General features: G+C 38.1%; 2 protein-coding genes across 9 annotated transcripts; one reads left to right on the top strand and one right to left on the bottom strand.

The window, feature by feature from the left end:
* Window positions 1-711: 711 nt before the first annotated feature.
* Window positions 712-4109, bottom strand: RWDD2B (RWD domain containing 2B). 4 transcript variants are annotated; one of them, XM_031051231.2, is made up of 5 exons: window positions 4032-4109; window positions 3162-3380; window positions 2999-3066; window positions 1859-2224; window positions 712-1146 (listed from the first exon to the last, which is right to left on the bottom strand). In XM_031051231.2, exons 2-5 carry the CDS (start codon window positions 3366-3368, stop codon window positions 909-911), a joined length of 879 nt encoding a protein of 292 aa, XP_030907091.2. In that variant the 5' UTR covers window positions 3369-3380; window positions 4032-4109; the 3' UTR covers window positions 712-908. The 4 variants fall into 4 exon arrangements, with proteins under 4 accessions (XP_030907091.2, XP_030907089.2, XP_030907090.2 ...); XM_031051229.2 differs by lacking the exon at window positions 4032-4109 and adding an exon at window positions 3500-3840; XM_031051230.2 differs by lacking the exon at window positions 4032-4109 and adding an exon at window positions 3620-3840.
* Window positions 3832-25430, top strand: USP16 (ubiquitin specific peptidase 16). 5 transcript variants are annotated; one of them, XM_031051227.2, is made up of 18 exons: window positions 3832-3951; window positions 5832-5930; window positions 8500-8678; window positions 9306-9409; window positions 11771-11874; window positions 13657-13838; window positions 14878-14970; window positions 15636-15766; window positions 16127-16214; window positions 16990-17068; window positions 17961-18052; window positions 18433-18489; window positions 19630-19797; window positions 20766-21465; window positions 22096-22187; window positions 23319-23405; window positions 23770-23926; window positions 24032-25430. In XM_031051227.2, exons 2-18 carry the CDS (start codon window positions 5870-5872, stop codon window positions 24154-24156), a joined length of 2499 nt encoding a protein of 832 aa, XP_030907087.2. In that variant the 5' UTR covers window positions 3832-3951; window positions 5832-5869; the 3' UTR covers window positions 24157-25430. The 5 variants fall into 5 exon arrangements, with proteins under 5 accessions (XP_030907087.2, XP_005151696.2, XP_030907085.2 ...); XM_005151639.4 differs by having other exon boundaries at window positions 20766-21435; window positions 24032-24196; XM_031051225.2 differs by lacking the exon at window positions 3832-3951 and adding an exon at window positions 4158-4215 and having other exon boundaries at window positions 24032-24196.
* Window positions 25431-26291: the final 861 nt, after the last annotated feature.

Here is a 26291-nt window from a genome sequence, read left to right as displayed (position 1 = left end):
GATTTAGATAAGCAATCCATAAACAAATCAAAATATCATTCTGATATAGCTTTGTTGAAACTGTATTCAACAGCACATGCAGTGTAACTCACTTTGTTACTTGGCTGCAACTCCACAAGCTCAGAACAGTGAGGATTGCTTCCCTGCTCAGGAGTGTGCTTGCCATAAGGCAGCCCATCCCTGGGTAACATTCCACTTTAATGTGAGTAGAGACTGGGCTTCTCAGTCACAGGTGCAGTATAAAGCTACCACAGCACCTCTCTGCACACCCAAGTCTACCTATGGAAAATTCTTATGCCTTAGAGTAGGCATCCTAGCTCATCCTGTTTGCCTAAGCAAGACTTCTGTGAACTTGCTCATTCCTTTTCTGTTTGTTGTTTTGACTAGCTTGGTTTTGTTTTGTTCTGGGTTTTGTTTGGTTTTTTTAATAATACGTCAATATCACAGCTCAATATACTTCCAGATAGAAAGCAGAATAAAAGCTTGTTACAAAAAAGCTTTCATGTAGTGTATGTAAACAGCAACAAATAATACAAATGTTTTGGTATGTCTCCTGAGATACCCACACTTGAATTTTGTCTCTCCTTACTCATATATGCATTCACCACAATTACATCTATTCATTCACCTGTAATTCTGTAATGCCCTGGTAGTTCATCAAACATACTTTCTTTCCCAATAATTAATTATGTACACTAAACATCCAGAAAGTGTAATAAAACAGTTATTTTAATTTTCATTATTCAGCCTCTCACTGGATATTTTTTCATTGAAAACTGGATTCATCATATAAAACCACAAATTATTAATTCCCCCTCTGATAAACTCCTGCAGAACAGCTAAGGAATCTGTTATGAAAATTAACTTACAAACGTAGACACTTGGACCAGTGGTGATTGTCAACCCCTTCAATGCCCTTCAACCCCAAAGTACATTTGAAAGATGTCAGCACATCCTTTTTCTTCTAAAAAATGATATAGCTGCCCCAAATCCATATGATTCCCTCTGGCACCATGTGCATCAAAACATTTTTCTTCCAAAGTGGAGAACTTTCTTTGTTTCTGAATCTCAGCATGTCCTCCACCTTCCAAAGAAACATCTTCTCTGTGCCGAATGAGAATTCTTTTCCATGTTAATCTTCTCACTCTGAAAGAAATTGGAGAAATATGAATCTGCCTATAAAATAAATACTTTTTTAGAAAATACTATGGAATAACTATTATCACAGAAGTCAACAAACTCCTTGTACCTGTATCTTTGGCAGATACTGGTTACCTGGCTTGTCACAGAAACACCACTCACATGCAAACACCTCCATAAGCAGGAGCTTGTTTCTTTGTATTGCCTCAGGGTTCAAGAACCTTAATGTTATTGCTCACAAAATAATTGATGAAGATGTGGTTTCAATTTCAGTGCTTATTTCTGCCTTGCCTGTGCTAAGAACTCTCATATTCTCGTACTCTCTTAGCTGTTACAATCAAATAACAATGTTCATTTAGTCTGCACGACTCAGAAGTATAAATGATGGGAGCAGAATAAAACACAAATGCAGAGGAATATAACAACGTACTTATGTAATGCAACTACGGTACTGCAGCCTACTGCTATACAAGTGAAATATAGAGGAAGATAAAACAGAAATGAATAGGCATTGTGTGGTACTAGCAGCTTTGATTTCTGCAACCAACACTACAGTTGATATTCACAGTTGGAAATACATTATGATAAGCACACGTATTTTGCAGACCTTCACAGGCTGGAAGGTGGTAGGATTTCCCACTTTCTGGCCACATATACCACATGAAAAAATGTAATAGTCTAACTACTAATGACATTTAAGAACAAAGAAAAAACTAACCTTGACCAGAACTCTTCACAATTACTTTGAAGACCTTCTACACAAACAACACCTGGTTTCCCTGGCATGCAAAACCCTGACAGAGAGAGCTCCTTGGCCCAATCAATAATATTCTTTCTTTTTTGCTTATTGTAAATGTGATGACTATAGATCCACAGTCGAGTGAACATGATGACTTCTGGCTGTGTAGCATTCGATGCTGTCACTGAAGAAGATGAAAGCTCTTTGTCAATGTAAGCAGCTGCATGGTCTTTAACCCATTCCCTTGCACTCAACATACAGGGTTCACCACTGCAGTTTTGCATCAAATATGTTTTTAGATCTGAGTTCAGGTGAAGCTGCTGAGAGCGGCTCAATAACGACGACCTAGAGAAAAATTTAAAAGCAGTTGTAATACATTTACAATCTAGAAGTTTTTAAATTTTGTTTTTCAGTTTTACTTCAAGCTGCCAAGAAAATCCAGGCTGCATTTAGATGGTATACACTTGCTATTATTTAAGTCATTATTAGCTATGAAAAGGTGTTAATCAGTATTTAATGGGTGTGTTAACTCTTTCAGTTCACATATAATACAATTAATCTGTAAATCAAAATCAAGGAAAATGTACTTGAAAAGTAGGCACGGTGGCTAAACTGACTTCCTGCAACATGCAGGGCTACTTCTTTAAACAGGTATGTTGCAATAAAAAAAAACAAAAACAAAAAACACAACAACAAAAAACACAACAACAACAAACAAACCAAAATACCCAACAAACCAGAAGCCTGCAAGTGACAGCATTTTGACAAAGGAAGAATAAGACCACCAAGTAACTTTTTACTCTTTTGGCTAATGTTAATCCTTGCCAAAATGGACAACAGTCTCTCTTCTTTAACATCAAACCAACGAATGGTACCTATGCCTAACCCCTCTGTACAGAAGATGGCGCTCCTCCACGGTTTTCCTATTTTTCTTACCTGCTGAGGACGACGAAGAAATCATAACCTTGTAGATTTGCTTTTCTTCAACACTGTTGTCCTTCTGGCTTAATTTGACAGTAAACTATTCAAAAAGGGACTGCCTTTTCCTTTTATAACTCTATCTATTTAGTACACCATAGCTTCTTAATATTTTTGTTACCTGTACTTTTAATGCCATACCTCACAGTAATTTCTGGTAGAACAGCTGGATATTTAAACGGTAAAGCACAGGCCATAGAGAATTCCACCTAAAAAAACAAACAAAAAAAAACAACAAATAAGCAAGTGCTCAGGTCAAGTAAGCCCTAAAATCTCACAAAATCCAAATAAGTATTTACCATACCATAGAAGCATTACAGATCTCTGGCTTTACATTGAGTATAAACTGAACTTTCGAAGATGGCATCTCTGCAGACTCATTTTCAACATAGTGTTTTAGCTCTGCTACAGCCAGCTGGTCAGTCAGAACGAACTCTTCCTCATAAGGAAACATGCTAGAGAGTAAATCCAATTCTGAAATTTGTATCTCAGCTTCTTCTCGGTTAGTCATTTCTGTTGATTCCTAAGCAAAGAGGAAATGAGGAAAGAAAATAAGGGCTTGAATAAGGGACAAAGTTCATGAACTACCCTGCATAAATCATATTAATCTTTATAACCAAGCCTTTCGAAACTAGCTCACACATGCGAGCAGATCAGGAGCACAAACGCACTCTGTGACAGCCCTCGAGGTTTCCAAGCTGAGACGAGGCAGGATGTGGTGCTGTACCAACAGATACATTTCCCTCTCACAAGGCCGCACACCTGGAGCAGAGCCGCCTGTGCTGCTGTGACAGCCGTAGAACGCTAAACGCTACCACCCAGATCAACATCCCTCCGCACCGATAACTCATCCGGACGGGGCTCAGGAGGGCGGGCTAAAGGCGTGATGTGCATGCGCAGACACGTCCTCATCCCAGTTCCCTCCACTGCTTTCCCATGCCGCCGTATCCTCACAGCCCCACAATGCAACGCGCCGGAAACACGTATAGCAGCTGGTGACTGTTGCCCAACCGGCTGCAAGATGAGGTGAAGCAATCGGGCTGCCCAAGGAGGAGCCATGCACTACCAAGCCGTTCACCCCGAGGCACCATCAGGTAAGGCACGGGAGCCCTTCGGTACTGCTATCACGCCCCTGCCTCCTCGGCTGCCCTCCTTCCCCCGGCCCGGGACTCACTCCTCCAGCGTTCCGCAGTGTCCGCTTCGGGCCGAGACACTCGGCTCTCCTGTTGGCTGCGGTGCCTGTCAGTGCTGGCACAGGAGGCGGGCACAGGCCAATCGGAAGCAGGCGGGGCGGTGCAGGGCCGTGGGGTGCTCGGCGGCGGGTCTGGGGCAGGTGTACACGTGGGTGGTACGGTCCGGTACGTGGTGAGTGAGGTGTGGGGGTGGCTGCCCGCCCGGGGACCTGTCCGGTGGTGGGGGGACGAGACCAGCCGTGCCGAGTCCCGGGGCACACCTGCTTCCCGCCGCGGCGGGTCCTGGCTGCCTCTGGGACAGGGAGTGTTGGCTCCCCGCTGTTGTCCGCGGCCCAGCCTGGTGCTTGGGGCAAGCGCTTGCCGCGGCCCGGTGTTTTCCCTGGCTTGGGCACACCGCTCTGTTTTGCCAGAACACCCCCAAAACACTCAGATTGTCGTTTTCTTGCTTTGGCTGCTGGCTTTGCATCACTTTTGTGCGGGCTGTTCCGTGGAAAAGGCTAGCGAGGAGTATGCTAGACAAGTTCATCCAGAGACAGTGTGGGTTAAACTAACAGCTACATGTGTTGATACTGCCCTGACCTCCCGGCAGGAGCAAAGTCGATTTGGAAGGGATTTTGACTGTTTAGAGTTGTTCGTGTAGGATTAAATGTTGTAGATTTTGGCAGAAAAACGTGCTGGGGGTTGGGGATGATCTGTCATTTGTTTTCCTGAAGTCCTCTGTGCCCTGTCTGTCAACTTGACTGGTTTGTGAATTCTCCAGCAGAGAATTCACCCCTATTCGGCTATCATGTGTAAACTTTTCCCAGCTCAGTTTCTCTCCAGTTTTTGGGGGCTGGCTTTAGTTGTCGTTTGTGACAGCCCCACGCAGGCAGCTGTTCTCTGTGGCTGGTGTGATGGTGGAGTCCAAGCTAAGAAACGGGTTTGAAAGGATGAGTGTTATACAAGTCAGATTTAGTGCTGCGCTAACACGTTTATGCTAAGGGTAGACAGCAGGCATAGGCCAGCCTGTGAAGACTGTGTAAGGCTGCAGGAACCTGGTTTTGAACCTGCTTAGGTTGTGTGCTTTCATTGTATAGCATATGTTGGGTTTTAAGTTTACCTGATGTTTGTGTTCTTTGTGAGTTAAGGCACAGACGTCATGGGGCTACAGAGTAGAAGCTAAATATATTTGAAGGCAAGTACTTGACTTGAAACTCTGCAGTGGTAGCTTAGTCTTGTTTGGAAGGGTCTGCAGGCATATAAATAACAGACCCCTTCTGAATTAGTTGGTTGATAGGTTGGGAAGGTGATAATAAGACTCCCCCAGTGAAAAAACTGAAAAATTTCAGCTCCCATTGTGTGTATATTTTCAAGTATGTTAGTGTATTGGTGTGTGTCAGACTTCTTCAAAGATACAAGGTATTTACAGTAAAGGAAACTGAAAGATTGTAATAACTTCAAGATTTAACTGGGACAAACCCAATTCTTTTGCCTGTTATTAAAGTACAAGTCCTAAAGGTTTATGGGATTTTTGATGCTTAAGTTTCCCATCTTTTGTATAATAGTTTTGATTTAAGGTTTTAAATCATTTCACTTTTATAGTTCACACTGTGATCTTGCTTATACAACAGTTGCATTTGTTTCATGTTAAAGTATAATTAATGTATTTTCTTTTGAAAAGTCAAATTAAAACAAGTTAAATCACCTCAAAATCACTATCTTGGACATAGAAATAATGTATTGTTTAGCACTAAGCAAATAAACCAAAGCCTGTTTTCTAATTTATTATTTTTCTTTGCTAGGTCACTGTTCTATGTAAGAAAAATTACAGACTACAAATATGGGAAAGAAACGCATCAAAGGCAAACCTGCACAGTCTGATGAGTCTGCAGATACGCTGGGTGTGTTTCCTCTGAGAAGTTTGTGGTCCTAATGTTTGTTTTAACCTCAAACAGGGCTTGAAAACTCATTAATATTAGAAGTCATATACATTAGTCACTGGCTTTGAAGTCTCATTTACAAAGTATAGGTTTGTATAATTGAAACTGGACTGCCAAGAAACTGGGTTGCTACTTAGGTTAAGTGTGCTAGAAAATAATAATAATCCCATCTTGAAAATTAGGATTATTTTCTGGTTTTCAAGAAACTCTGACATACAATTCTGTAGACTTACACAGATTGTATAAAATTCCTCAGAATATAAAGGGTTTGCTTAGTCAGTTGCCAGACTGGTTGTGATAGGTTTAAGTAGCATTTTCCTAATGAAGATTTTGTTGCAGAAGGCTTTTGCTTCAGTGAAAAAGGTTGTGATTAAAATGTTTCTGCAAAACTATTTGTCTTTACACTAGCACCTAGCTCAGTACTGTCTCTGGACATCTTAGCTCTCTAGTCATGGTGCTTCTTGGCGAAAACCTCCTTCTCATCCTTGCCTTCTGCTCCTAATCCCAAGTTCATGCTACCCTTCTAGCTCTACTGGAGCTCACCCCTGTTTTGAAGTTTCATGATCTTGTTTACTCTGGTTGATCTAGCTCTTAATTTTGCTTGTGCTGTATAGTATTCTGTTCTACCACCTTTTCTGACCAGGTCACAGATTGTGTCTTACCCATCCTTTTTGTTGGTCCTGACTGGGCAAACGAGTTGGGCCATGCTAATTAGAAGACACTTGCATTTTTATCTAGGAGGCTTGGTGTGATGGCCTGTCTATTTTAAGTTCAAGTCTACTTTACTTTGGTTTCCTGGTTGTCTTGGTCTTGTGTTGCCTTCTGTCTTTTTAGCTTCTTTTGTCTTTTCTTCCTGAAATCAAGGTCAATGTCTGCTGTGAGTGTTCCAGCAAAGAAATCGGTTATGGTGCATTTGCTGATGGCATCTCACTTCTTTGGCTAAAAGTAGGCTGATGAAGTCCTATAAAACCACAAATCTAAACTAAGACTGATCATTGTAAATAATTCCACTATGGTAGTAGTGGCAGTAAACAAAAGTTTTGCTTAAAAAGATAGTTTTGAAGTTGTAGATGAAGCTTGTGGGTTGTTTGGTGGGATTTTTTGGTTGGTTTGGTTTTTTTTTGGGGGGGGGAGGGGGGAGGTGGTTTTTTTTAAGGCTTAAAAAGTGTATCTAAATGTCTGTATTTGGCTCTTATTGGCTTGCACTTGTACTCTGGTAAAATCCTTTAATCTTGGACAGAAATAGAACTGTGGATACAAGACTTTTCATCAGTTTCAGCTCATGCCAAGAGAAGTTTCCCGTCTTGAAGATGTAATCTTGGATATGATCCCAACAAAGATAGATTGAGGTTTTTACACCATCTGAGCAATAAAAGTACTTCTGTAGCAAAGTACTTAAGGCAATTGAATTATGTAAACAGCTATGTAATTCTTAATAATAGTGTAACAAGACTGTGATTTTTATTTATTTCTAACATATTAAGTACATATAGCATTTTCTTTTATCATGGGATTTGTTGTTTTTTTTTTTTAACTTTTGAGGTAACTGCACTGTCAGGTATTTGACCCTGTATTTGCAAATTTAGACACTTGTAACTGCAAATAGTGAAGAATTGTAGGCTGATGTAGGCTAAATGTCTTAAAAAAATGCACAGGAGAGAAAAAAGGGGGAGGGACTAAAATGTGTTCCTCTTATAATTTTTTTTTTCATTTTATTTGGAAGATCTTGAAACAGTTTGCATATGCATTGTTTGTCAATTTCAGTTTCTCTGTTCATGACTCAAGCTTACAGCTTTTCTTCACGCAAGTGTAGTGTAATCAGCAATCATAAAATTAAAAAAAGAAGAAATAAGGTAATTAAACTCCTGATAGTAGCTCTTAGCAACATATGCCTGGTCTCAGTGCAGTCGTTCTTAACAGTGTGGTTAAATAGATGGAGTTCACACCATGGCCAGAAGGTGCAGCTCCCAGAAGGGTGTAGTATTGTAGTGTGAAGTGATAATGGTATAGGCAGGATGACTCTGTCATTTTCTTCTACCATAGTATGCTGTATAATTTCACTGACGCAGCTCAGCTAGAAGCACAGCCTCTGTAACCTCCACTTTATAGGCCAGCCAGGTGCTGCCTTGGTGGCTGGAAATCATGGCAGTGGGTTGTGACTGCATCCTGGGTGGTGTGGGAATCTTAATAACAGAAGCTCACAGCCTGACACAGTATGTAGGTTTTTATGCAGAAGTTTTGTCAACAGCTTTGACTAATTGTGGGTTTGAGTGATAAATTTTTTGGTTTGGTTTGGTTGGTGTTGGGTTGGGTTTTTTTGTTTGTTTTTGTTTGTGGGGTTTTTTTTGTAGCTTGGGATGCAGTAACAATATCCCTGTATGTGAATGGAGGTAATGAAGGGTTTCTTTCTGCTAAATTGTCAGTATCTTTTTGACTCTGGAAAGGCTGTCCTAGCTTCTGAATTGCTGTCTGTGTCTTCAACATTTCCATTTGTTATACCTATAACCTTCTCATGCCTTTTATTTTGTAGAACCTGTGTGCAAGCATATTCGTAAAGGATTAGAACAAGGTCATCTGAAAAAGGCGCTACTGAATGTGGAATGGCATGTTTGTCAGGACTGCAAGGCAGATAATAAGACACAAGAGAAGTCTGAAGAGGAGACCAGTGAAAGCCCTTCAATATGGTTATGTCTAAAATGTGGCCATAGGGTATCTCTTGTTTTGTTTTTGTCTTAATATCTTTCAGTGCCTCATAATATAGTGGAACAAGAGAGTTTCTAATTCAACTCTTACATTCTTTTTATAATTTTAAAAGTGGTGGTACATAAATAATTTAATCTACTGTAGTGTGATTCAAGAATATCTGCTCTGAATTGGAAATGAAGTACTTAAAAGCTTGGCACAAAAGCATTTAGCAGGCTTAAGGCTAGAACACCATCTTGAGGACTTGTTTTCTTAGAAAGTCCAAATTATTTTCCTAAGAAAGTAAAAATTTCTGTTAATGGTCCTGATTTATGATTCCTGCAATGAGATCTTATGCTCACATTAGTTTAGTAAACTTAGACCTCTGCATGCTGAAGAGGTATCTGTCTTGTTCCATTCTTCAAGCTGTTCAAATTGGAATTTGTAAATTAAATGTTATGTCCCTGAGCAACTTTATAGTTATTCTACACCCATTTCTCTCTGCAGAAATAAGGGTCTTAAAATAGAGAGCTGACCATCCTAAATAATTTAGCATTAAACAGTTTTCATTTTAATTCTTTGTTTATACTTTGACTTTATGTTTCATTGATAGTCAACTGGATTTTGTGACACTTCTGGTTATCAACATTATAGGGCTGTGGCAGAAATTCTCAAGAACAGCATGCTTTAAAGCATTACGAAACGCCAAGATCAGATCCCCATTGTTTGGTTCTCAGTTTGGACAACTGGAGTGTGTGGTGAGTTTGTCAGGCAACAGTTATAAGCCATAGCTAGAGGGCATCAGAGGCTGGGATATAATTTGTTTTCTTTTCTTTGTTAATTCTAGGATTTACCGCTAGATGGGTATAAAGTATTTCCACACATGAAGTTCTCAACAGTCTAAATAAATACTGCTTTCTTGTAAAATTCATAACTAGAAAATTTTTGTAATTGAAGTTGAAATCCATCAACAAGTAAATGCTGCTTTTGCTTGGTCAGAATACTAATACGTGGCAACCAGTGTTGATATGTAGCTCTAAATCTAAACTTTCAGCTTTGGGAGAAGCTTCTTTCTCATGCGCTTCGTGACAAACTTATTTTCTCAGTAAGCGTGACTTCTTAATAGCATATGTATAGTTAAGAAGCACAGCTTTAGAAATACAAGATGCTACTCGCATCAGTCAATACAAATTGCATCTCCCTGGTAGTATATCTTTCTCTTAAAAGGAATAGTGCACTACATAAGGGGAAACCTTAATTTTCTAAACTGTGCTATACACAAATACTGTGCCTGACATAGAATTTTCATTTTGCTTAGTACCTTTTTTTTTTTTAGAACTCATTATCTGTCAGTATGTTCATTTTCATAGAATCTTTGTATAACAAGATCTTCTTACTTGATTATATTAAACATTTTTATGTGTAATGATCAATATTTTCATTGAACTCTAGAATGGAAATAGATACTATTAATTGCATGTGTTACTAATGAATTAGTGAACGTTTTGGATTTAAATTCATGTCAAAAATATGATTTAGAAGTGCTTTATTTTCTCTTTTCTAAACTTAGTTTTTAACTCTAAGTGCTTGTGGCTGAGAGGAAGTTGTTGAAGCAAGTTGTTTTGCTTACTTCTCAAATTTCTTGGTTGTACAAACTTGCACAAGAAATTATTCAGTGATTGATACATTGGTATAAATTGTTATAAATCAAACCTGTAGTCAAGAACTGTATTTCACAGTGGGCCTGGTATACAAAAGGAAGACCAGTTTTGGTCAGAATTTATTGATGCTATGAATGTGTGAATAGTTCTTTTTATGGTGTGTATGCATTTGTGGTTGAAATTGGCATGTAAGTAGTACCTGTAAACAGTTAAAAGAAATGTTTTGAACTTGGAGAGAAAGAGGAGAGTTCTAGTAATTCATTAGGTTCTGCCGTTTGGGGTTTACAACAAGTGCTGTTGTATCCATGTTCACTACTGGCGTGACACAGCAGTTGGACCTACTTATATTTTTTCCCCCTACCAGTCAAACAGCCATCACTGGGGGGAAAAAAAACAACTTCCAATGCCTTGATTCCTTCAAGGTTACCTACAAAATTTTTGACAGATAAAAGTTTATGATGTAAACATTGCCCATGGAAATAACTATCATTTATTATTCAGGGGTAAGAATGCCTATTTTTATAATTAGCCAGGCAGACAATAAGTACATAATCAGGGGTACAAAAGTTGAGCCAATTTTTTTACTGTGGCATGAAGAAATGTGAAAATTGCAGCTAATTTCAGGGATGCTGGAGATTTAGGGAAGCACTTTGCTACAGACTTCTACTGCTTTTAATATCAGAAAATAGTCTGATTTATGGTAATCCTGAAATCTGCTAAATGCATTTGTGCCTAAGAACTGTAATTGGTGTATTTCAAGGTTTGAAGTATTTGCAGTTTCTTCAATACTTTTTGCCACCTGTTCAAAGAGCTGGTTTAGCAGAGCTGCAAAAATCTGTACTTGCAACTTTCCAGCTGTATGTGTTCTGGCAGAATTTTATTCAAGCCGTTATCACTGCAGCTTCTCTCACAGTTTTGTTTTAAACAAACTAGTGGTCTAACCATGTGCTTCCTTGCTCATAAAGACACAAATAGGTTTGTATCAGCAATGGAAGAGCAAATAAAAATGTGCCGGACTAATGGAGGACAATAATTTATTTCTTATCCGGTTTAAATAAAATTAAATACTTGCTTGGCTAGAATACTCATAGTATTTTTCCATGCCATAACAATGTAAGTAATTTCCTTTAGGGCCTGATACCTTTGTTGATTTTGGCAAAATTTTCCCTGCATTTATTTTACTTGCAACAAGGTTTTTAAGCACAGCTTTTAAGAGTCTAATTTATACTTGTAAATCACAGCCTTCAGTCACTGAAATAATTTAGTAGAGATAATTTGTAAGCTTTCTTTTCTTGATTAGAAATAGATTGAACTCTTCTCCAAAACTTCTAAACCTTAAAATAAATATGGTAATTTTGTGTAATGAAGTGCATCAAATAAGCAAATAGTTTAGGAATTTTAAACAATAGGAAAAAAAATAGGATTAATTCTCTTTCTTTTTTGGGGCGGCGGAGACAGGTGCTACATATGTGATACTGAAGTTCCATATGGTACTTCAAGCCGATTGGGCCAGACTGTGGATTATATTAGAAAACAAGTTTGCACTGGCTCATCACATACAGGTAAATAACTGTAGTATGCATACAGTAAATCAGAAAGTCCCTTAAATGTAGGAGACACTACTGTAAATCCAGAATGTACACTAAATTAGATTTAGCTTTTGGAGCATTTTGTAGTTAAAGTAAAAAGCTAATTTCCTGTTCTTTTTTAGATTTTTTTTTTCCCTCCTGTCCCCAGAGTTCTGATAGCATAAGTACTGTTTTAACCTATGCCCCTAATTGAACCAGGATTTTGCTCAGTGTTTCCTAAACTTTTACAGACCAGAAATACAGGAATAGCAGGGGAAAAAATATGATTTTACTGTGACATTTTTTACTTTATTTTTTTAATGTGTTATTCCGTTGTTCTGTAAGGAATTGACTTTCGGTACTTGAAAGTGCTGTGTTTATTCATCAGAATTGCTTAGTCTGTCTTGAGATTCGAAGGATACTTTGAGTGTTTAAAAGTATTTTTATAGATACTTGTGAATGTATCAGCTGGAATTACTGCCTCCAGCTGTTGTAGCACACGAAGGCATATAGAAGAGGATTTCTCTGCTGGGCCTGTACATTTAGTATAGGTAGGTGCAGTGCCTTCACAACTCTCCTAAAACAGCATGTTCAGCCTGCAGTCTGTAAAATGTGATTGTTTAAAAGGAGATAAATCCAGCAAAACCACCCACTTTCCACAGTTGCAAAACTGGTTTTGTACAAGGTATTTCCACTAGAAAACCTGAAAGAATTTGCATATCAAAATAAATGCTGTAACTCATAGCTATAAAAAATTACACATTTGGGTTTGTAGCCCACTTGGGAAATAGATCACAACCATCCAGCAATGCCAAGTGGCTGTCTCCAAATATTTGTTCAGGAAGCAGCTAAGGTTTTCCCACAGAGACCAGAATCTTTGAGTGGTTTTGGTCAGTCTTTTTCAGATGCATAGTTTTTCTCCATCTAATATCCTTGGCCTTCATATTGGTTCCCAAAATTCTCTTTTTCAGGTTTGAGCTGGAAAACAAATACCTGGTTGCAGTTGTTGCTTCAGGTGTTCTATCTGTTGTCCATCCACTTCTTGCCCATCTGCGGAGACTGTACTGTCTGTTGCCCTTTCTTTCTCTGAGCTGGTGTTACTTTATTTTCAGGTTAATCTTTGCTCACAGCTCTATTTGTCAGAAACTGAATCAATAGTAGACTGCCAAACTGGCAGAACCAGTGTGGGTGTTATTCTAAAAATTAGTCAGAATTCCTTTATGGTTTTATTATGGTCATTGAAATTTTGAACTATGCACCAAACTAATTTTAGGGAAGATATCTTAATGTCTTAAAGAATATAAACCTTCCAGTTTCATCTGAATAGGTTCATGAAATGAACATGCGAATGTATTCACAATGGAAGGCCTGTGTGTTTCGTTTCATTCAAGAAGGGTATCTCAGATGCCATCATGTTGGATGTTGTATAAAGCACTAACATACATGGTTTTGCAACAGGAATTAAATTTCAGATAACACATGCAGAGTTTCAGAGATTGATGGTATGAATGGCTTGTGGGCCAAGCGGCATGTTTAAATTGCATGCTGATCTGAAATGACATTTCAGGGGTTTGCTGATATTTTTGTTTGGTTTGTATTTCAACTCCTCTTACCTTGACAGTTTAAGAACCTACCTCAGTAGCATTACACAATTCCAAAATTAATTATATGTTGTAAGTTTTAAACATCATAAATTGCTGATGCCTGTATTTTTTTTTCCTAGCACATTCCCTGTTACTGGATAATATGTGGTATGTTTTTTCTTTATTATTTCAGTACAAAAGCAACAAGAGAACAAAGATATTGAAAATAAAAAAGTAGAAAAGGACAGCAAAAATGAGCAAGAAAAAGAAGTCTCGCTTAAAGAAGAGAATTCTAATTCAAGTACTAATTCGGAAGTGACTGTGAAGGGACTTAGTAATTTGGGGAATACATGTTTCTTTAATGCAGTGATGCAGGTATGGTAGTTACTGCTTTAAAAAGAAACCTTAAAAACCAACAAACAACCCAAACCTTTGAATAAGAAAACAAACCAAACCAAAGAAACTGCAAAGTCAATCAGCCCACAACTCCCCTGCCACCAGTATTTTACAATGACACAATTAAAATGTTTGGGGCTTTTTTTGGTGTGGGTTTTTCTTTTTGTTTGTTTTTTTTTTTTTATCTGCCAGGAATGATGGGTTCTTTCTAAAAATAGTGTGTTGGCCTAGAGAAATACGAAGAAATGGAACTGCAGGTTCAGACTTGCTGAAAGGGAGAATATAACAAACTTGCCTTCTCTTTGAGGGACGGCATCTTTGGCTGATGTAGATTGAGCATGCCAAATTCTTGCTTTTATAAAAAAATAGTCTGGCACATCGCCCTTGCTGACCTCTTAGAATATAAGAGATTAATATCCGAACACCATGTGTGTTTACTGAAACACAAGTGTTTCTCTCGGCAACAGGAAATCAAACAAAAGCAAATGTCAACAGGATGAGTGTATTGCATTGCTATCTTGTGTGTCTTGCTCATCTAAGCAGTGTTTGGATATAATAAGCTGGCTCTCTACATGCAAGTTGTAATACACATGAATCGTGTGCTCTTTGGCTTTTGATACTGAAGCTTTACTTAGAATTCCTACTCACAGGTTTTCGTACACAATTTGTTTTATTTTTTAAACATGTTTTAAACCAAATATATACACTGCGTTTTACCTTTTCCTTTTTAGAAACAGACATTAGGAAATAGACAGAAGATGAGTCTGTACAAGAATTTCGGGTTTCTGAAATCTAAATAATAAAGAATACGTGACAGTCCCATTAGCTGTATGGGATGTACCTTTAACTGTTAGACACCATTAGCATTTCTGGAGTGATGATTTGCACTTTAGTTCTGTATTTGGGAAAAACAAATTCATACTAATCTGATTGCTGCCAATTCCATGACCAGTGGAATTCAACTGCTCTTCCTCTTGTTCCCAGTTATCAATCTTTTTCTTTCTTTTATGTTCTACAGAATTTATCACAAACTCCAGTCCTGAGGGAGCTGCTTAAAGAAGCTAAAATGTCTGGCACAACAGTTAAAATCGAGTCACCCGAGTTATCCATGGTACATATGCTTTGACTTCCATACCATTTCTTTCTGCCTTCCAAGTCTGTTAAAGCAAGAAGCACTCATCTCTGGATTTTAAATCTGTTTCAGCTAAATAATAACATTAAGATGTAAAATCAGTGGGAACTTCACCACTGATTTCCATAAAGCTACTTCTGAAGTCCACAGAGTTCTTTCATTTAAAGTGAAAGAGTGGCGATTCATTAGCTGTTAGTTGTCAGTTGTTAGTACTTACGTTATGGTTAAGCTATTTAAAGGGTGAAAATGTGTAACTTTTTCTACAGTGTTGCTTGTCTAAATACAAAATAGGAAACTAGAGGTTGTCTGTGGTGGTAACTGAAATAACACTCCTCATTACAGTTAGGGATTTGGAAGGGAAAGAAGGGTTGTGCATTTTAAGAAATTGTTGGGGTTTTTTTTCCTAATAAAAGCAAGAAATCCAGAGTTGCAGTAAATAACTCATGATTCTTAGCCCAGTGTTTTTGTTTCACCTCAATAGAATCCACCTGTTGATTGTTTTTGTTAGGTTAACTTGCTGCCATTTTGGAGGGTTTGTTTATAATGTTTTCAAGTGCTGGAGTGTTTAGGTAAGGAGAACTTACTTCAGAAGGATCTATCACCAAATTAAGGCAAAACAACTTTGTTGCTTTTCTTTAAAACAGGAACCTCAACTGATAAAACTAGATCAGCCAGGTCCTTTGACATTAGCCATGTATCAATTCCTGACAGAAATGCAAGAGACAAAAAGAGGGGTCGTCACTCCTAAGGAACTTTTTGCTCAGGTTTGTAAAAAGTGAGTATCTTTACAATTGCATGTCATAGCCAGTATGAAAAAAGTTTGCTATTTAAAAAGACAGACAGTTTTGTCCCTTTTTTTTTTGAGCTCACATCATAGCCTGTAAAATTTGTATATGTAACAAGTTTTGAAAGAAGAGGATAAAAAGCAAAATATAAATGAATAGAAGTAAAATGGAAGATTAACAGTGACATATTCAGATTAGCTAGCTTCATATAATTAGAAAACACCATATGTAGAAATTTGTTGCTTTTATATACATACATGCTTAAGACTTTGTCCTTTTATGTCTGATGTGAATTGTTTTTACTTTGTCCAAGTTCAGTTATACTTTACAACCATCATTTCACTTAACAGAGCAATACGATTTAAAGGTTATCAGCAGCAAGACAGTCATGAGTTGCTTCGTTACTTACTTGATGGAATGAGATCAGAAGAAATGCAAGTGAGTGCTAATTTTATAGTTGTGCAAACCTGTCTTCATGCTGTAGATCAAGACTTTTCCCTCTGCTGAGAGAAGAAAGAATGTTATAAGTTGAACTCTGAGAGTGGTCTGTGCTGCCCATAGCACACACTTCAAGCAAATGAGCTACAAAGCTGTAGAACTGGGCAGGTTCTAAGCAGTGTGGTTGTGATGGTACAACCATGGGTATTACAGGCCACAAACTTCCCTCTTTGAATACTTCTGTTAGATGGAACTAGTATCTCCTGCATATATTGCATGTGCTGTTTAGGTTTCTAAGGTAATGATATTTTCTGACATTTTACAAGGCAGTGAACTGATTATTCTCTATGCTCAAGCCAAATAGAAAGGTTCAGTTTTGCTTGCTTTAAAGGTCTTTGGTTAATTCAACACTACTAATATAAATGTTTATTGTCCTTCAGGAATAGATTGATTTCTCCAAAATTTCTACAGAAAAGCATGGTGTATGTGAACTGTCCCTAACAAAATGTTCTTTTTTCTTTCTGAAATGCCTGAAAGCTCACTTAATTTGGAAAAGTATTTTACCCTTAGGCTTACTTTCTTACATCCTAATTGCAACATTAGAGTTGCAAGTTTGTTTCTCAGTTATTTTTTGGCATTTGTGGTAGTTTGTGTTGATTCTCTTAATTACTGGTGATTAAATTTTTTCCTTCATCTGAAACATTTTGTGAGACGAACCAGTTAGCAGAATTAGTTTAGGAAATTTTACAGCATGTGTTTGTTTTGAAAATTACAGCAAATAAGTGTTGGAATACTGAAGGCACTGACTGACTCTAACAAACAAAATGAAGAAGAAATTAAAAAGAAAATTAAAGGTAAAATATATGGTCCTGATATTGTGATAGTTTGAAACCTTGTTAAAACTTTGAAGTACCCAAAGTAACACTAATAGTATCAACTAAAAGATTTATGTTTAATTGTACAATTTTATGGGATCTCTTGAGTATGTGTGTACCTAGAGTATAGGGCTCAATAGCGTTAAGTCTATTCAAATGTCTTACCGAGCCTTAACAGTCTAACAGAGAGTTGATTCTATAGACATTATAAATTAAAATATGTTTGGGTAGTGTTTAATTATTCAGATATTATCACATGAATATAATTATTTATTCAGTCCTTACTGAATTATCACAGATATTACATCACATGAATATAATTACTTATTCAGTCCTAATAATCCATTGGTACTTAACAGCGGTATATAAAGGAAACAAATACTGAACAGAAGAATTTTTAAACTTTTCAACATCACTTAGGTTAGAAGAGCCAGTTTAAATTCAGATTGTCTGCAACACTGCAAATACAGCTTGAGGAAATTGCTTTTGTTTTAGGGCACCTATACAGACCAGAGTTGGTGCTTGGGTTTTAGGTTCAGACAGCTGTTTAAGTCCTGAGAGAAAACGGGAACTCTTACTGGCATGCAGTACTTCTTAGAAAATGAGGAAATGTGTTTGGGTTGAGAAAGTGATAAAGGTGTTAGTTCAGTCAGTCTGTCTTCTGCAAATCTGTTTTTGCTTCCATTTCTTTGATACATGAAAGAATCTTTCTGTATTTCTGAAGGAAACCAGAACAGACCAATATGTTTCATCATATATCTTGTATATGTGTGTTCACTTTTTTTTTAAGGTGGTATGCCATAACTAAGTTGGATGTCAGTATATTCAGTGTAATATTACTAACTTTGCTGTATACTCTGCCAATTCTCAGAATATGAAAAGAAAAAGGGAATACAGAGTTTTGTGGATCGGATTTTTGGTGGAGAATTAACCAGTACAATTATGTGTGAGGAATGCAGAACTGTAAGTAAATTGCCTGTTTTCAATAGCCTGGAGAATAATTAAATGTAATCTATATAATTTACGTAATGTAGGAGAACACCAAAATAGCTATATGTAGATATAAGTGAAACTAGAGTTTTTTTCATTTAATGCACTTCTAGGAGTTGGCTAGCTACATGCTTTTCAAAGAGGAGCATGGTTTGGCTTCCTTCCCTTATGTTATAAAGCTGTAATTTAGTCATGATTGCCATTTGTGAAGGTAGATTAGCTGTGTTATGTTTGAATGCACTTGTGAAAACACGACTTAAATGCAAACAAGGCTATGTACAAATAAGCCTATTGACAGCAACCCAGCCAGTTCCAAACAAAATTAAACTGGACTTTTGAATATTCATTTAAAGGTATCCTTGGTCCATGAGTCTTTCCTTGATTTGTCGCTTCCTGTACTAGATGATCAGGTAAGAAATTGTATGTGCTAGCTTTTTGCATTAGTTTTTGTTCCTGTACATGAAAACACCTTTATTATATAATCAGTAGAGAATGAATCTATACATATTTCTAAATGTCTCTTCTGGAACTTAAAATTATAAGTTTGCCCAGAAGGCTAGAAAATAAGATTATATTTTTTTTTATGAGTGTCATTCCTGTAGGTCGTGGCTCATAACTGGTCTCTAGAAAATCTGATAGTCTGTTGGTAATCTTGCTGCTTTGTCAATTAACATTTCTAATGTAGAGGTTGGCTTAGGTGGTAATCTGGAATGTACCAATATTGTCTCACTATTGTAGAAGACCGAGTTTCGAAAAACAATGGCTTCCCGATTCATCCTCGCTGTTGTAAATCTAAATTGTATGACAATGATGGGTTGCCATCAAGCAAGTGGTTGCTTGAGTGCCCCTTTTTTAATCCATTTTTCTGTGCTGAATGCAGAAATACTTCTCATAATATTCAGGTTATTAAATAAAGTTGGTAGGATAGCATGTACTTACCTATTTGATCAGTACTGATTTATTTGATTGATCTCTAGATATTTGAGTGTCTAGGCTTGATTTGCTTTGGATTCCATATTGATAATCTTTGTACATAATGTTTCAGATTTGCGATGTAGTGCTGCTAACACAAAAGTTAAAGAGTAAATATCAAAATTAAACCCCCTCAACCAAATGGATTGTATGTCTTCTGCAGCAAACAAATTGCATTATAGCAGAAGCAAACAAATTCTGTGGCAGGCAGTTCAACTGAAAATGTCTCTCCGTTTGTGTAAAATGTTACTCTTCAGTGCATTTAATGAGACTTACATCTGTTAGAGCCAAAGGTAATGTTGCTCCTTTACTGGTTCAGAATTTGGCCCTTGGTTTTTCATGCCATTTCATTCTGGAAGGCATTGTTTCACGTGGGTTCCCTCTGGAATGAGGTACTTCTTTTGTAAGGAATAAACGAGTTAGTTGTATGTTACAGTCACTAAAATGCTTTCTCTTGAGCTGAAAACTCAGATAACTTCTCATCCATAGTTTTCTTTTGAATACTGTTTTGTTACTCAGGACAGTAACATCTCTACTTCTGTGGTTGTTTTGTGGCTTTTTACATGTTTTTTTCATAGAAAGTAAAAAATACCAATGAGAGAAACATTAAGAAAAACAAAGAAAAGGAATCTGAGGATGAAGAGAATAAAAACGATGACTGTTACCTTAAGCAGAGAGATGAGCCCCCTGGTACAAGTAAGCACCTTCAGAAAAAAGTCAAGAAACAGGCCAAAAAACAAGCTAAGGTTGGTTTTGATCAGTATTTCACTTTTATTAATGAAGTGCTTGCAACTTTTAGTAAAACAAATTCTTTTTGCTTCTTCAGATTAGGTAGAGACCACTCAGAATTTATCCTCTGTAAAATGCACAAATCATAAGACCAATTTTATCTGCATCATTGCTATTAGGAAGTTACATATTCTGTTAAGAGCTGCTGTGCTATATATAAGCTAATATCCAGAGGAATGTGGAATTTTGATGCTTGTATGAAGTAATTAATTTGTTTCAGGCAGCTGTTCTCTAGTAATTGATTGCAAGAATACTCACAAAACTATATCCTTTCTTATGTCTGTGTTCTAAAGAGAATCATTAATGTATTTTGAAGATACTGTGTAACAAGGAACATTGGGAACTATCATAGAATCACAGAATGGTTTGGGTTGGAAGGGATCTTAAAGCTTACCTAGTTCCAATCCCCCTGCCATGGCCAGGGACACCTTCCACTAGACCAGGTTGCTCAAAGCCCCGTCCAACCTTGTCTTGAACATTGCCAGGGATGAGGCAGCCACAGCTTCTCTGGGCAACTTGTGCCAGTGCCTCACCACCCTCACAGTGAAGAATTTCTTTCTGAATACAATCTAAATCTCCCCTCTTTCAGTTTAAAGCCATTCCCCCTTGTCTTGTCACTACAGTCCCTTGTAAAAAAAGTCCTTCTCCAGCTTTCTTGTAAGCCCTGTTTATGTACTGGAAGGCTGTTATAAGGTCTCCCCAGAGCCTTCTCATCTCCAGGCTGAACAAGCTCTCAGCCTCTCTCAGTGAGAATAAGTTCAGTATATTAGTCACCTCTGGTTATTAAATCATAGATTACTTTCCCACCCTATGGATCTATGGCATGCTACAAAAATTTTGATAAAGAAATGGTAATAAACGCTAAATATATTTTAAATTTGCTCTGGTTTTTGTATTCTTCTATGTTACGTATTCTGATTTGCAGAGCCAACGCCGTCAACAAAAACTTCAAGGAAAAGTGCTTCACTTGACAGATATCTGTGCAACTGAACAGCCAGAAAAAGATTTTGAACACAACCAAGAATCAGAGGCAGAAATTGACTCTGAAATGCCTGATATGAAGCAAGAAGAGGAGTCATCAAATGATTGCAAAGATCACTGCTTAACTCAAAAAGACTTGAATATACAGGGAAATAGTACAGAAGTTCAGAGCATGCATGAAAATACAGGAAAGCCTGAACAAGAGTGTGTAGAAAAGGAGTCTCTCGGGGATCTCCCTATGGGAGACTTAGATTGTCCTGGCAAATTAGTTAATGGACTTGACAATATATCTTTGAAAGATGAAGGTGATGAAAATAATGACAAAGAGCTTGCTACTGACTTTTCAAAACTACATTTGAGTGACAATGCTGAACCTGATATGAGTACCTTAGATGACCTTCAGTCTGTTCCCATCAAGACATGTGAAGTATTGACTGAAGATTCAGGGACAGCATTTTGTACTCTTGCAAATAGGGAAGATCTGAATCCAGAAGAAGGTTCAATCCATCACTGTTTGTATCAGTTTACCCGTAATGAAAAACTTACTGAGACCAATAAACTACTCTGTGATGTATGTACACAAAGACATTATGGACCAAAGAAGAACATAAAAAGTATGACAAATTATCTTATCTGCTGCTTGGGTGGGTGAGGGAGTGGAGAGCAATGTCCCTAAAGTGGTATTGGTATAACTTTAACTTGGATATGTTGAACTAGTATTAAGTGGGTAGGTTGTGAGAACCTTTTTTCATACAGATGAATACAAGTAAGTTCTTAACTGAGCAGAATAGTAGGCTCATAAGCTCAGGTACAGAATGCTGCAGGACTGCGAAAGAGGAGTGGGTTTGGATTTGGTGGGAGAAAAAGGGCATTGCAGTCTGAAAATTATTTTTGTGGGTAAATGTAGGGAGATTTAGGAGGTGACTTTTTTTCCTGTTTACTCCTTAAATGATAAAATTCTGCTGAGACAGTAATAGGGAAATCCTGTTGGTGTTTGCACAAAAGGCCGGTAAAAGCTGCATGTGATTTCTGATGATGAGACTTGTGGAGAAGGGGGAAGAATTCATCCTGCTTGTGCAGCCATTGCTTAGTAACATGAGGGGTTACTTTTGTGATATGGAATCTGCAAGATGGCAGCTGTTCATCAGATTAAGGGGGAATATTCCGTTTCTCAGTTGTAGTAGATGGCATTAGAGCAGCCTAAATAGTGAAAATAAATTTTTGGTGTAACATTTGTTTAGACATTAATCATTGGTGGTTTTTCTTTCCTGCAGGTGAAAAATATATTTATACTAATGCCAAAAAGCAGATGCTAATCTCTCTTGCTCCTCCAGTTTTAACTCTTCACTTAAAAAGGTTTCAACAGGTAAGTAGCAGGCTGGTAACTGCAGAAATGCGTATGTACATAGTATCAGTTTAATATGTATATATGCACATAATACTAGCTTAACTTAAATCTAATGTTAGCATATTTTCATGAGAGACTGTTATGGTTTAGGGTTTTTTTCCAATGTTCAGAAGGCATTGGTGTGCAGCATTTTTTTTTTTTTGTGGCCTTTAAGGAGCTGGGGTGTATTTTCCCAAAAAGAGTATTCCATTAGTTACCTGGAAAATACATACCCTCGCTGTTGTTACTGCTTACTGGATTAAGCAGCATCTTGGCATTAATTGTGTCTTGCTACTACAGCAGTTCAGTACAGATAGAATAAGATCCCTTACTAAATTAGTGTAACAAATAGGTCCATAAAATTGGAAAAGAGAGGATTCTGAGCCTTACGAGGTGGTGGTGGTGAAACATGGAGAATGGAAAGCACTGTGACTTGAGTCTTATTTATAGACACTGAAGTAAAGTGGCTCACGTTTTTTCCAAGTTGTAAGGAAAAGTTTTAGGGCTTTAGGTTTTCAAGCAAGAAAGGGGAATGGGATGGGGATGGGAGACAGTATCACCTCTTCTGAATGTAAAGCTCTTCAGTGTTTTGGTCAAAAAGCTTGGAAAAAATAAGGGAGGTAACTTTTAAGTAGATGAAAAACAATTTCATAGAGAAAATGGAAATGTGTAGCTTATTCCAAGAGACTGTAACATAATGAAGAAAATGTCATCTTCTCCTTTTGTTTTTCTAGTTTGATACTGGAAGATTATTGACATAAGGCAGTAGAATTTACATTAGTTCTTGTGATATAAAATTAGATTCTCAAGCATATCACACTGCCTGAGAAGCAAGAATGTCCTCATAGTTAAATAAGTGCATTAGAGCTGATTCTTTCTCCACTTTTGCTACCTTTAAGTTACTGTGAGTTGAAGAGCCATGTTAACTTCTGCTCCAGTGCAGCATGTGGGGACCAGGAGGTACTGCTGGGAAACCTTGGGCACTGGAGACAAAAAGAAGTGTTGCTTTTTCCCGTTTTGTATTGTTGAAACTTTAACCCAAGACATTTAGTATCTAAGTGTGGTTTTAATACCTACATTTTAACTTTATGGGATTTTTCTTTATTTAAGGCTGGATTTAATCTCCGGAAGGTTAACAGGCATATCAAGTTCCCAGAAGTGATAGACTTGGCTCCTTTCTGTACAGCTAAATGTAAAGTAAGTGGGAAAACAACCAGATTCTCCTTTCCCATGTTCTAACAAGCTTTCACAATTAAGCTGTTTAGCAGGAACTTTGCAGAATGCTTGTCAAGCTTCAATTATTTTGTGTGATAATACAGGGGCAGGGGGGTTGGAACTAGATGATCTTAAGGTCCTTTCCAACCCTAACTATTCTATGATTCTAAGTGCAGCTTGTACTTGAATCAGCGTTATGTCCATTGACCATAGCTGTAGTGCTTGCATGAATCTGCAATGACCAGCTTCCCTTTCATCAGCAAACAGATCAAAGTGAAGAGTTTGCATTCTAGCCTTGCTTAAAACCCAGTACCTGACTGGCATGCCTAAACTTCTGCTTTTATAGAATGTGGCTGAAGGGAACACAAAAGTATTATACTCTCTCTATGGAGTTGTTGAGCACAGTGGAACAATGAGGTCTGGGCACTATACTGCATATGCTAAAATGCGAAGTATGAACAACCATCTCTCTGATCTTGTCCTTCGAGGACAACCTCCTCAAGGTAAATAATTTGAAGTATTTTACAAATTCTTACTGCACAACAGTACAGGATTGATTGCTTCAATCCTTCATAATAACCTTTACTCATAAATTCTTCCTTTCACAGCTTTAGAAACTGAACCAGTAAAAGGGCAGTGGTTCCACATCAGTGACACCCACGTACAAGCTGTGTCTGCATCAAAAGTTCTGAACTCTCAAGCCTATCTTCTCTTCTATGAGCGACTCCTTTAACTCATTTGAGAAATCTTATAGGTGGTGAGAGGTGTTTATCCTCAGGTGGTCTGAAAGAAGGAAAAGACTTGCAAATCATGGTCTTCACATGGTGTAGCTACTGTATACAACTGCAGAAATACAGTTTATGCTTCCTAAACACACTGACAAGGGGTTAACTTACACTTTTTCCAGTGTTTTCACTGCTTTTAAATAAAGGCCTTTTACAAAATTAGTGTTGAGTTTCTGTTGAGGGCATTGGCACAGACAAGGAACCACTACTTTTAGTTTCCTGCAAGCGCTATACATTTCAGTCAGCTTTCACTTTAATGGGACCAGCTTCAATTTTAAGCTAGTTATCTTGCCTATCATCTAAGTGTATTTTAGAACTGAGTTCCAATTAGTAGCTGTTTCTTTCTGCACATCTTAGACCTGAGACAAATTCAGCATCAGCTCCTTTTTCACTGTTGGTTTATGCCCCATAGAGTTGTCCCTGGTGTGCAAACTCTGGGAATTCTTCCACATGGGAATGTTGCTGGTATTTTGGTAAGGCTAAGAGCTTGGGTCTCTCTCCCCTTTGCTACAGGCACTCCTTCTGCACTAGGGTGGGGTAAGAAAATTAGTCCTGCAGTGACTTGTAACTATGAAGTTCTCCACAGGCTAGGCTTCACATTGGGTTTCACATAAATAAAATCTTGGCTTGTCCATGCTAAAGCAGCAGCTGCTTACATTCAGTGCATTTTTCACAACCTCACTAAGGAAATGGGCAGTCTTACGTGTTCTTGTTACCCTTACAGTCAGCAGCAGCAGCACTTGTGCAGCTGACTGTTACCAGTATGCCAATCCTTCTGAAAACTTGCTGAGTTTATTTTTTGGCCACACCAGCAATGAACTATAAAGCAAGCATTAGTGTAGCTGCTGTATGGCAGCCTTATTTAGGCATAAGATAGTCCTAGACTTGATTTAGCCTTCCACACCCTCCTGGCTGTGAAACAGTAGCACCAGCAAGAGTAATAAAGGCATTAATTACTGAAGTGGCTTGAATTTCAAGTGCAGTTCTCCTTTCAGGTTACTCTGAGACACACAAGCTGTTTAATTTCCAAGAAGAATCTTAACAGAGGGCTTCTCTTGAAAGATTCTGGTATTCTGCATCATGCTAGCTACTGCTACCCATCCTTTATTTTTAAGGCCATTAGAATGAGATGCAGTTCACTGCAGTCAGGCTGCCATTTTGAGAGCATGGAAATTCTTTAAAGGGTAACAATGAAGTTGATGTATGAAACAAAAATAAATGAACCTGTTGCCATACTTGTTTCTTTCTTATTCATTTGACTTTTTACGCTCAAATATTGGGCAAGGAGTACAGTGAAGAGCTGTAACAACTAGATTATGCTTTCCAGAAGTTCCTGCAGCAGGCTCATAGTCTCTCCTTAATTCACTGCACTGGGTGCAGTTGTGGCCTCTAAGGAGAGGCTGGGCATGGCTGCTGCTGGATCCAGCCACCTCTAAGCAGACCCACACCAGGGCACAGCTGAGCCCTTCAGCCAAGGTGGTGGCCATACTGGCCTCCTCACTGCAGCCACGGAGGCCCCCAGGCCAGAGTTAGGGGAATGTGTGCACTGAAGGAAGCTGCAGTTTGCAATGAGGAACCCACACTGGGGCACACGGTGCTACAGGAGCCAGTTGTTCCTGGTCGACTATAACCTACAGCGGATCCTCATGCTGAAGCAGCTCAACAAGGACTGTACTGTGGTAGGGGAGGAGGGAAAAAGTGTGCATAGGAAGGAGCAGCAAAGAGGAGCTGTTACAGCCTGACCACAACCCCCATTCCCCATCCCCTTCACCACTCAGGAGCAGGGAAGAGGTAGAGGAGTTGGAATAAAGGAATACATCTTAGCCTGGGAACAAGGGGAGCTGGACAGGAATATTTTAGATTTAATTCCTTCTCACCCTCCAATTCCTCTTTAATTGGTAATAAGTTAATTTTCTGCACGTGCCTGTTGCAGTAATCAGTAAGGGATGTCTCTGTGTCCACCTCAGCCCATGAATTTTTTCACCTTATGTTCTGCCCCTGCCCTAGTGAAGAAGGCCAACCCACACACAAATGCCTGGGAACAACCACATCATGCTAACTCCAAATAATGTGACAGTTAACA

This window comes from Melopsittacus undulatus, chromosome 2, assembly GCF_012275295.1.
Source record: "Melopsittacus undulatus isolate bMelUnd1 chromosome 2, bMelUnd1.mat.Z, whole genome shotgun sequence".
Taxonomy (NCBI): Eukaryota; Metazoa; Chordata; class Aves; order Psittaciformes; family Psittaculidae; genus Melopsittacus; species Melopsittacus undulatus.
This window is presented reverse-complemented; position numbering and strand designations above follow the sequence as displayed.